The following is a 12,416-nucleotide window of genomic DNA, read 5'->3' as shown; positions in this document are numbered from 1 at the left end:
GGTACGTTTACCCTGGAGAGGAGGCGTCTAAGAAGTGATAGAACCATCTTCAAGTATCTGAAGGGTTGTCACAGAGGATGGAGCGGAGTTGTTTTCTGTTGCCTCAGAGGGTTGGACCAGGAACAGCATGCTAAAATTAAAACACAAAGTTTTTGGCTAAACACCAGGAAGAACTTCCTAACAGTTCCTCCGTGGAACAGGCGTCCTCCGGAGGTGGTTTGCTCTCCTTCCTTGGAGGTATTTAAGAGGAGGCCAGATGGCCACCTGACAGCAATGGTGATTCTTTCACTCAGTATGAATGTATGAGGGAGGGCATGAAGGATAAGCTGGTGCTAGGCTCTTGTGGCCCTTGCTTACATGCCCAGGGTAATGCCAATCACTGCTTTGTATAACAACAACAACAACAACAATGTGCTTATATGCTGTCCTTCTGGACAGATTAGTGCCACACTCAGTGGTCAGGAAGGAATTTTCTTCCAGGCCAACCTGGAGTATCCTGGCGGTTTTTTGCCTTTTGCTGGGTGGGGTCATTGGGGGAGGTGATGAGGAGATAGCTGTGAATTTCCTGCACTGTGCAGGGGGTTAGACTAGATGACCCTTAGGATCCCTTCCAGCTCTATGTTTCTGTGTTTCTAAATATTTTACTAGAAAGGTGAAAAATACATCCTCCAAAGCTGTAAAAGCCAAATGCTGTGTCATTGTTGATCCATTAGTTCCTTTATGTTGCAGTTAAAGGTTATCTTCTATGTAAGAAATAAAACTTGTGGTGTCTAAAACTCCTGAAGTCTTTCACACTCTCACTGCCACAGTAAGCATAAACTTATCTTTGGCTCAGCAGGCTCTTAACTAAGCCCTTGATGTACATCCAGATGTGTTTGCTTTGAAAGCAAAAGAAAAGCAGGTGTGTGAACTCTTCTATAAATAATTTGTTTCACTATATCAAACTGTTTTTGAAAATTCTTCCTCAAACACCAAATCACACCCAGTGCTTTTCACTTCTGCCATCAGAGGTTTAATGAAGAGAGAGGGCTCCATAAAACAAATACAGTTTTGCTATCTGGTTTTTTATGAGTCTAGTTTAGCTTGAAAGCAAGTTGCTAGTCCACCTGGTTGCAGAATAAGAACTGAAATGTATGGTTGATTAAAGTTTAACATACTGTGTGGGGTTTCTAGCAGTTTGTGGTAGAGAGGAAACATTTACACATATGCTAGAGCCCGCTCGGCGGGGAGGGACTAAAAATCTAATATAAATAAATAAATAGATCGAAAGGAACAGTGATTGTACTAGAAATATGACCCTGACTAGGTGCAGACATGATTTAATCTTGAGTCGGTTGTCTCCAAAAAAAGATCTGCCTGAATAATGACAGTAGACCTTTTGATTCTCACATCTCCCACATTCAGAATCTAGACCACAGCATTTATGATCTGTTCATCACCTGCTCGATCCCTAGAATCAGTGCCCTTGATGTCTGTCTGAGAACAAGAGCTTAGCATAATATAATATCCAGTGCTAGGGGAAAAAACCTAAGTATCTGATCGTTGAGAGAATTAACAACTTGATGCTTCCACCAAGGAATCTGCAGTATTTTCAGACATCTAAAGCCTCAAAATAACTCTGACATGCTGCTTTGTACCTTGTGACCTCATGTCGGTATATATATTATGAGGGATCTTGTATAGGCTGTAATTTAATATTTGCCATTTGGCACCAGCATTTTTTCCCAAGTAATTGTGAGCCACAACTATGGCACTTTAAGAACAACTTTCAAACCAAACAGACCAAAAAAATGATTTTTAAACTTACTGTGTTGAATTAAATGTTACCCTGATTGTTATGGGCCATGCAGGTCTGACCCATTTTCCTAGTTTGTGCTTTATTGTAGTTCAGCAATTGGTTGATTTGCAATGCTTTTTACCACATCTTAAAAAATAGAATAAAATGATACTGTGTCCTGCTAGTGTGTTCTTCCAATGTAAAGAGCCTTCCAGTGGTGCAAGGGACCCTTCTGTGGGCAGAGAACTGCTTGCACCGGAGGATAGCGCTGATGCCAGTGGAACAGACTGGTTACTATCCAAACCGTAGTCTTCAAGTTACTTGGAAAGAACATTCATTGCTTTGTTTACCATGTCATTTGCTCTAAAAGTCATCGGTTACATATGTGAATGTGGTAGTAAACAGCAGAGATTATCGTATTTTAGCTAATTCCACTATTGACCTTACTATAACTGTATATTCAGTGGACTTACATTCTTTAAATATTGACTTCTTCATCTCCCCATAACCTTCATTCGCACTGACTGATACCATGACATCATCACATTGTGAATTTCACTACCTTAGTCAGTGGCAGCCAAGGATATGCTTCAAGATTAGGGAATAAAATTCTTTATAATTAAAAAAAAAAGATTAGGGAAATGGGTAAAAATGCATGAAGATTACAGAGAGAAGTCAGAAATCAATAGAGCTGCCCCTTTTATCACCTACATTGAGTGTAAGATCTGTTTTTACCCCAAGAATTGACTGTTGTTACTAATATACTCTGTCTCATTTAACCGGATTTTTTTTTACCACAGGATGAAGGATTGGATCTTCAGGTTAGGCAAGTGGAAGGGCTCACGGTGGTAGCTATTTCCCTGCCTTCCTTTCCCCACAGCAGCCCTCTGCAGCCTCCATAAAGACACTGGCAATAGCCGCAGGACCTATGAGTGCAAAAAGCCACCAGTCGCGAGAGACTGCAGTGAGGAGGTAGAATTGGGCAAAACGTCCTTCCCTCACCCATGCACAAATGCAGCCTACAAGTGTGCCAGTTGGCCCACCCATCATCAGAGAGCTGGGGAAACCCAGGGAAAACCTCACTGTGCCTGCTGCTTCTGTGGGTAGGGCCCAGGCCTGGCTTTCTCACATCCAAGCCAAAAGCTCTCATCACTGCATAATCTGCTAGTGTCTTGGGTGCGCAGAGGGGGAGACTTCCTGTGAGTTAATGATGAAACTCTATAAAGACTTTGTGCGTCGTGTACATAAACACCTGAGTGCAAGAGCTAGCTTAGTAGATGGTGCCAGCCTTAAAACCTGACTACTAGTAAGCAAGCCGGTTTGTGGCAAAATAATCCCCAGCTCCTGGGCTGCTGCTGGTCAAATAAAGCGACCCCCCCCCCTGACTGCACAGGCGACGGATTAACTTGACACTGAAGGTGACAATGCTTAAAGCTGGTCTTTCTAAACTCTGCAGTTCTGCCAAGGCTTGGGAGTTGCTACAGACATTAGACTTGCTTGTTCTGTTGTAAAGCACATGTTGCTAACCTTGTTTTCAATCTCTTTGCAGGCTGCGGACTTGAGTAAACCAATAGATAAAAGGATATACAAAGGAACACAACCTACGTGTCATGACTTCAATCACTTAACAGCCACAGCAGAAAGCGTCTCTCTACTAGTGGGCTTCTCTGCGGGCCAGGTGCAACTTATAGATCCTATTAAAAAAGAAACTAGCAAACTATTTAATGAGGAAGTAAGTGGAAGTCTTACTCTTTGGTGCATGCAAACTTGTTTATGTTCTATTGAAAGTTCCTCTCCGTAGCTGCCAGTTTTCCACCTTGAAGCAGTCTGCCTTGATGAATGATCATAGGAAAATGTTTCTATTTTACATATACTGTGGCACCACTGCTGAAACATTGCCGTATGAATGAATGAATTTATTTGCGGTCAGAGACCATAATAATACATCCTTATCAATCAATAGAATAGTTAAATCCAGCGTAAAAATGTAAAGGACATAGAAAAATACAGTCAGCATTTAAAATCTTATCTTAAAATGTATATAGTTCACTGGGAACTGCAGGAATCCTAATATTTAAAACATTGACATTAAAATAGAGCAGGACTGACTATGTATGGCTATTCTTTTTATTATGGAATTTAACCAAATAGAGACAGAATTTGGCTGTTTGCCTGGAGATAGTTGGATTTTCATCAATTAGGCGTTTCTCCAGGCAAGGCCTTATTTGCCTCTGCAATTGGTGAACATTTGCCGTATGGAAGATGTGCTTTTTTCTAGACTTCCACCTCAGCTTCTGCTGGAAGGCAGGATTACTTTGATGTGTCACCCAACAGTGCCCTCCAATGCAATGCTGTTCATTCCCCTTAGCTCAGTGCTCCCCCCGCCCCCTCTTGCTGGTACATTCTTGACATACTCCAGTTTCAGTTTGTGGGCTAACTTTGTTTAGCGTTCCACCAGAATTAGCATTTTTTTGCCTATAGTGTCAAATCACAGTGTGGCGAGGTGTTCAAAACCAGTTTGCAAACAGTTGAGTGAAAACGCTGACAAAGATGTCACGGATCATTGCTTAAAAACGAAAAGGAGGAGTGTGTGAGCTTGTGATTAGGAGGAGGGGCAGAGTCGACTTGAGCCTGTGCACAAGTCTCTCTTTGAAAAGTGCCTTAGAGACCGGGGATGACTTCTCAGACAGTTGAGTAGAGGAATAAGGAGCATATCTAGAGTGAAACACTTTGGCTTCAGATAGCTGTACACACATTGAAGCTAAGGTATCTTGCAGACTTTAGCTCTGTGTTGAATGAACTCCATTTAATTTGCAGTTAGTAGATTCCTTATTACTTTGAGCAGCTGGTTTCCATGTTATCTTCATAACCTGCTTCAGTTTCAGGAGTCTTCGGAGGGGATGCTGTTAAAGAACCCCAAGGCAGTTTAGGCTACACAGAGATGGTAAAGCAATTTTTTGGACACAGGACCTTGATTGTGAGATCAATTACTTTTATGGAATTTTAGCTAGTCAGAGAACATTATTCACATACCCACTAATGGGCCAACACAATTCAAACAGACATATGTCACAGAACTACTTTTGGTATATTTTCATTATCCTTTTCAATTGATGCAACTATGACATGCTATTGAAAGAAGGAAAAAACACCCCAGTTGCAAGCCTTGTTTGTAGTGGAGTGTTCAAGCGATTTAATAAAGGGCACAGTACTAGCTTTAATATCTTGCTCCTTGTTTGTGTGAAACAACTCAATATAAATGATCTTAACTTCATCCTCTGGTGAACTTCATGTGGCCATGCCAAAATGCTGGCCTACCAGTTGTTTGAAGTAGGTGTCATTTTAGAATAGAGCATCATTTACTGTCAATGCTAATTCTGCTGGGAAGCACTGATGCCAGAAGGTCTCGTCTCCCATCCACTGCTTTGGAAAGGCTGTCCAGTGCGAGTGATTATGCTAAACACTTTATGGATTTCCAGTGCAAACATCTGGTCTTGACTCTTTCTCAAATCATAGCTATTGGGTGGCTTGAGTCCTAGTTTCTTGCACAGCCCTGTTCTTTAGGAGACAGTTCAGAACATTCCTGTAAACTGTGTCCTGCCTTTGCCACTTAACCTTTCTTCTCTTTTGTATAACTGACATTCCTGTCCTGTGTTCCAATACTGTACCACTTAGAGTCACGCCTTTTTTTGCCAAGGTGATGCCTGTGTCGTCTACAAATACAGCAAGTTTTGGTAGCAGTTACTCAGTGGACGTGCTATGTTGCATGTCGCTGGATGTCTTCTGTCAAATAAGAAGAAAAGGTCTTTGTGGTTTCTGTGCATCCAAACAGAGGGGATTGTAACCCTCTTAAAGTATCGTTAAGGATTTCCAATGGCAAAACTTACTTCATTGATTAGAGAAAGGACATCAGTTAACTTCCTGACTGAATGGAAACCGTTTATAGACTTTTCACATGAAATGGATAACAAGGATTTGATGGCCTGGATTTATGAATTAAGAAACATGAACAATAGAAAAAAAGAGGGCTCTTATGTTTAACTTAGAATAAGTGAGACTCTAGAAATGATACATATTTGTTGGGGGGTAATTGGAACGCAACCTGTAGTGTAGTTGTAGGGGTTTTTTTACTTGTTTATGTATTGTTAGTGTGTCTTTTTTTCAGAATGTTGTTTTTTATCTTCTATGCTTGTCTGTAGTTTTTGTTATAGTTTATAGTTTAAATAAAGAAAATTCTACTCTGAAAAAAGGATCTTCCAAAGCTAAGCTAGAAATGTTTTTCATGCTAGTTGCTGTTGAGAGCATGCATACCTCAAGCGGGAGGAGCCATGCTTCCCCAGTCAGTTCTTAGACTGCTGCAACAATAACACAAGGAAGAACTTTCTCCTTGAAATTCATGAGCTGCACTGCCACTTCCTGTCTGCTATCCTCTGTTTCTGTTGAGTGAGTTTTTTCTAGCTCCTTGCACAGGTGAGTGCCTTTACGGCATGGAGGACCGCTTTTAGAAAGTGATGACCATTGGCAGGTGTGTGTGCATTCTTGGACAAGGGGCTGTTGGTCAAAAAATATTTCTAGCTTAGCTTTAGAAGATTCCAAACAATACTCTGCACAGGCTTGAGTCCCATATGCATGGCTGCACGATTGAGCACTTGAAGAATACCAGTTGCGGGTAAGCAGGCTGTTCTCAAGAATGCAGTTGTTGCATTTCATACTGCATTTTAGATTGTTGTAATCTTTAAGGGTTATGCCCATGATACGATCAGCCCTGAGTGTGAAGCTTCTATGTGGATTGATTGATTGTCCACTCCAGGGCTTTTTTTCTGGGAAAAGAGGTGGTAGAACTCAATGGTGGAACTCAGGACCATGCAATGATGTCACTTTGGGTCAGCTGGAACAAGGGGGGAGTTTTTTAAAATCACCCTTGGCAAAAATGGTCACATGGCTGGTGGCCCCACCCCCTGATCTCCAGACAGAGAGGAGTTTAGATTGCCCTCCATGCCGTGGTGTGGAGGGCGATCTAAACTCCCCTCTGTCTGGAGATCAGGGGGCGGGGCCACCGGCCATGTGACCATTTTCAAGAGGTGCCAGAACTCTGTTCCACCGCGTTCTAGCTGAAAAAAAGCCCTGGTCCACTCTCTCTGCAGGCGGGATCAGAGCGGATTAACAGCATACTAAATACTAAAATATCCTAAAGCAGTCCACATTGCACCCCACATTTCAGATATCCTCAGGGTCCATGGGGCAAGGTGGCCAAAATTTAATAAATACTGGGTTGGGGGTACATATCCCCCCCCCACTGGGAGGGGCTGGTTGGATGATCCGCCTGTCTCAGTCACCATAAGCCTAGTGGAACATCTCCGTCTTACAGGCCCAGCAAAACAATAACAAGCCCTGCTGTGACCAGGGTCCACAGAAAGAGACTGCCGCCAAGTAGGTGCCAGGGCTAAAAAAGCCCTGGCCCTGGTTGAGGCAAGGCAAACCTCCTTGAGGCCAGGGATCACCAGTAGCTGTTTATCTGCTGACCAGAGCAACCTCCAGGGAATATAGGATGAGATATGGTCCCACAGGTATATCAGTCCCAGTCCACTAAGGGCCTTGAAGGTTAAGACCAGAACAAACCTAACCTGGAACTCCACTGGAAGCCCGTGCAGCTGGCGCAGGGCCATTGTAATATGTGACCAGAACGGAGTCCCAGGCAGAACACACACGGCCGCAAACTGGACCGATTGTAACCTCCAGAGCAGGCCCTAGGGCAGCCCAATGTAGAACGAGTTACAGTAGTCCAGCTTGGAGCTGACCGTTGTGTGGATCACTGCAGGCTGACAGGTAGGGGGCAAGCTGCCTGGCCTGGCAAAGATACAAGAACAGTCTGTACAAGTGAAAAAAATACCATTGTTTCTCAGTTGAAGCCTTCATATTCAGCTCCAAAAAGGAGATGTAGTTTTATAGCCAGTACCTATAAACCAGTATTGCTGTCATTTGATTCCTCCCCATTTTGGTGCTGTGCTTGAATGGCTTAGATTAGCAGAATAATTATATAGTCATTTAAAACTAATGAACCTGCAGATCAAATGGCACTGGTTTTTCACAAGAGCCCAGCAAAAGTAATTGACGGCAGAATAAGCAACTCCAAATTCTCTTCTGTTGTCACTTGTAGCTGGCTGCCTTCATTTGTAGCCAAAAGCAGTACTTTGTACCAATGTGAAAGACATTTAACTTCTCTAGATATTAGATGTCTTTTTCCTCATACTGGTTTCAGCATTGCCAAGTAAATTTCTCTTGTATTTTGGGATCACCATTACTGTTATGCCAATGATATGCTTTCTTCCCATTTTCACTTCAGTGCATTGGAATTAGAATTTCTGGAGTAATCCCATTATTACCCCAGCCTGCCACTGATTTGAAAATACCCGTTTTCGTCTAGATCCCTCATATTAGGTTGCCTTTTCCAAGGATGGATTCAAGTGAGTGTCTCAGTCTCTTGCTTTCTGTGTCTGTGCCAGCTTGTTATAGGTGAGCAGTTTTGGGTGTCCCCCCCCCCCAGTACAACGTATAGGGCTTCCCTGAGTTTGATGTTCTCTCATGTTAAATTTTGTTCAATAAATCAGGCAGACTGTTCCCACTTCTAACAGTTAGATAATTGAAGTCCATCCTAAGCTTGCTTTTTATGCACATAGAATAGCTACACATCTCAGTCCTATATGGCAGTGAATTATTGAATGCATCTTATTAAATGCGAAGCGAGAAATTGAGAAGACTCTGATGTGTACCTTTTTTCTTTTTCAGAGACTAATAGACAAGTCCAGAGTAACCTGTGTAAAATGGGTGCCAGGTTCAGAAGGCCTTTTCTTAGTAGCTCATTCCAGTGGCAATATGTACTTGTATAATGTGGAACACAATTGTGGTACCACAGCCCCACACTATCAGCCACTTAAACAAGGAGAAAGCTTTGCAGTCCACACTTGCAAGAGCAAATCTACACGAAACCCTCTGCTTAAATGGACAGTAGGTGAAGGGGCTCTGAATGAATTTGCTTTTTCCCCAGATGGGAAATTCTTGGCATGTGTAAGCCAGGATGGTTTTCTTCGGGTGTTTAACTTTGATTCAGTGGAGTTGCACGGTACAATGAAAAGCTACTTTGGAGGATTGCTTTGTGCGTGTTGGAGCCCAGATGGAAAATACATCGTAACTGGCGGTGAGGATGACTTGGTGACTGTCTGGTCTTTTGTGGACTGTCGAGTGATAGCTAGAGGCCATGGACACAAATCATGGGTCAGTGTTGTGGCCTTTGATCCGTATACCACTAGTGTAGAAGAAAGCGACCCAATGGAATTTAGTGGCAGTGATGAGGATTTCCAAGACCACCTCCATTTCGGAAGAGATCGAGCAAACAGCACGCAGTCCAGGTTATCAAAAAGGAACTCTACAGACAGTCGGCCAGTAAGTGTAACGTACAGGTTTGGTTCAGTAGGCCAGGACACACAACTGTGTTTATGGGACCTAACAGAAGATATCCTCTTCCCTCACCTACCCCTCTCAAGAGCAAGGACACACACCAATGTCATGAATGCCACAAGCCCACCTGCAGGAAGTGGTGGAGCTAACCCAGGAAGTAACGGGAACAGCATAACAACTCCTGGGAACTCTGTGCCCCCTCCTCTTCCACGATCAAATAGCCTTCCGCATTCTGCAGTCTCCAATTCTGGCAGTAAAAGCAGTGTCATGGATGGTGCCATTGCTTCTGGCGTTAGTAAGTTTGCAACCTTATCACTACATGACCGGAAGGAAAGACACCATGAAAAAGATCATAAGAGAAATCATAGCATGGGACATATATCCAGTAAGAGCAGTGACAAACTGAATCTAGTTACTAAAACCAAAACGGACCCAGCAAAAACTTTGGGAACGCCTCTCTGTCCCAGAATGGAAGATGTTCCTTTGTTAGAGCCTCTTATCTGTAAAAAGATAGCACACGAAAGACTGACTGTGTTAATTTTTCTTGAAGACTGTATAGTCACTGCTTGTCAGGAGGGATTTATTTGCACATGGGCAAGGCCTGGTAAAGTGGTAAGTTTTAATCCTTAATGCTGCATCAAAGAAGTAGAACTTGAATAGGTAGTTTTTTTCTCAAAACATAACTGAATGTTGAATATAAATTTCTTTCTGCTTAATGTAAAAAGGATTACTTCCTCAGAGCCATACTTTTGGATACTGCATGCCATATTTCTGAACCATTTGAGGTGTCTGGCCCAGGTAAAGTTCTTTCAAAATTCCATTGCCTTCCAGCCAGAGGTGTGTGTCGTGTATCCAAAGTGTCATTGATAGTTTTCCTATATTTTCAAAGCTATTTTTGTATGACATTATTGTGACAAATCTGAGAATCAGTTAGGGTGAAACTTGTAAGGGCATTCAGGAATATAAAACAACTCCAGCTTGGGCAAGCTGTGGTTTGATGTAATATACCAATGCATTCTGAGCAATTGTTTTGAATAAACTTGCTTGGTGGAAATCCCAAAAGGCAGTTAGGTTCTCGATTTCTTCTTCAAAAGATAGTGAGTGCTGAGAATATTTAATTCTCTTTCAGAGCTCATCTTGATGATCGCTTGTAGCGTCTCAGTTTAAAATCGAAATAAATAGGTCTTAAATACGCATTGTAATATTTCAGTTTTTACCACTCGAATCTCTTCCAAAAATTTCTGTACAAAAATGTCACTTTTAAAACTCCTTTGGTTAAATGGTATTGCATACTGACTTTTCTGTCACTTTAACTTCCTTGTAAAAATTATTTTTAACTTGCACATTTTCCATTCGGTGCACAGCTTAAACGTGGCTGTATTAACATCTTCTTTCATGTTGAGCAAATCTGAAATTAGCTTCTTAATTTTTAGCACCTTATGCTGATGTGGCTTGTTTTTTTTCTCTAATTCTTATTAGCAACTTGCAGTCTACCGACATGGTACAACTCCCCCCCCCCCAAAAAAAAACATTTGCATGTCTTGTGCTCATCTTCTTTGCAGTAGGAACCCCTACCCCACCCTGTGCCTCTCAAAATGCCAGTCATGAGGGTTTGGGTAGTGAGCCTTTACGGTATCAAACGCAGTGTGAGAGACCATTGCTGAAAATTGGCAATGTCCAGAGCACTCATACAAACGCTGAGTGGTATGTATCCTAAGCAATGAATAGATACACTTGGAATAGATGTGAAAATAGCTATTGGTAATCATCCATAGTATTGGGCACTTCCAGACTTCCTGGAATATGCAGGTTTCAGGAAGTGAATACATAAGACCTTCCTATAGAAACTAAAGCCCATTGTGATAATTTCCAACATGTCTTCAAAAATGTGATACGAATTCAGTATTTAAGTGAAAACTTATCAAACATACTCTCTTCTGTCCTGTATGCCTTATTTGGAATCGATTAAATATCGGAAATGTATGGCATTGCTTTTTCAGTTGGAAAAATGTGCTCTTTTTAAGAATAAATGACAAAACAGCATCACTCCTTGTCTGCTAATATCATGGGCATCTTTGTACTTCAACAGAGGACCGCTAGTTTTGAAGGCGAATTGGTAATGTAGGCCTGCCACGGTGATAAATATTGCCCTTCCACTTAATCATCATTTCAAAAGTAAAAGCATTGGTTTGGCTGCTTCCGTTTTGTTAAGGTACTTAAAAAGAGATGCAAATTATGTTCACTAAACCACCAGTTTACATATAGCATCTGCTTTGGTTTGGGAGCACATTTCAGATATTTCAGAGATAGAGTATGCAGTACCAAAAGCTAGGATTTATGTATTTGGCCAATGCGGAAATCTTTAACTAAAGGTAAGTTCCATGCTGATGCTATTCACTCGGTCTTTAAAAACTAATATCGCACACTGATGTAAATGCCATGTTGTTTAGGATGAGTTTACTTAGAGTGGGTATCAGATTCTTTCATTTCTTTATTGTTGCAGTCAGCATGCTCATGTAGCTGGCCTAAACTAGCAAATTAAGCGATATGTTTACAGGGCTCTGGCCGGGGAGGTGTTAGTGCCAGAAAGGTGTTAATAAGCATCCTTTTTTCTTTTATAGGAGAGCACTTACTAAACTTTAGACCTATTTAATGAGTCTTCAGAACACTCATGGTAACATATTTCTTCCTCCTGGGTTATACACAGCTTATTTTTGTCATGCCTGTAGTTCAGTCCCATAGCAAAGCTGCGCTTCCTTGAGAGTTTATAAAGCGGCTACCATTTTGCCCCTGAGATTCGTAGAGCACCTCCCCTCCCCGCAATCACCACGTTTTCCTGCTTAGACTTCCTCCCCACTTCTTGCCAGAATGCATCAGATGGATAAAAGGATCTCAGTCTTCCCACCGAGGCAGATCGCCTGGCCAGTCTGAAACCTTCCTGTCACTGAACCAGCCTTTTCCAACCTTTTTTTTTTTTTTTTTTGCAGATCAGTGCAGGCAGGATAGCTAGTGGAACAGGTTGGATCCAAGCCTCCTTTTTCTGCCAGTGGAAGAGGAGTAGAGAAGGGGGGGAGTAGAGGGTTTTGGCCACACACCCCTCCCACTGCAGATTCCCCACATTGCATCCTGGGAAATCCCATCATCCTCGGGGGACACAACATTTGGGAGGGTGCCGAGGGCTGCA

At 42.2% G+C, this 12,416-nt stretch overlaps 1 protein-coding gene across 1 annotated transcript in view; it reads left to right on the top strand.

The window, feature by feature from the left end:
- Nucleotides 1-12,416, top strand: part of WDR20 (WD repeat domain 20) — a 50,556-nt gene that overhangs the window by 26,047 nt on the left and 12,093 nt on the right. The window contains exons 2-3 of the mRNA XM_054971382.1: nucleotides 3,327-3,509; nucleotides 8,564-9,844. Coding sequence (XP_054827357.1) covers nucleotides 3,327-3,509; nucleotides 8,564-9,844 — 1,464 coding nt within the window. The remainder of the gene's footprint in view (nucleotides 1-3,326; nucleotides 3,510-8,563; nucleotides 9,845-12,416) is intronic.

Source organism: Eublepharis macularius, chromosome 2 (genome assembly GCF_028583425.1).
Source record: "Eublepharis macularius isolate TG4126 chromosome 2, MPM_Emac_v1.0, whole genome shotgun sequence".
Taxonomy (NCBI): domain Eukaryota; kingdom Metazoa; phylum Chordata; class Lepidosauria; order Squamata; family Eublepharidae; genus Eublepharis; species Eublepharis macularius.
This window is presented reverse-complemented; position numbering and strand designations above follow the sequence as displayed.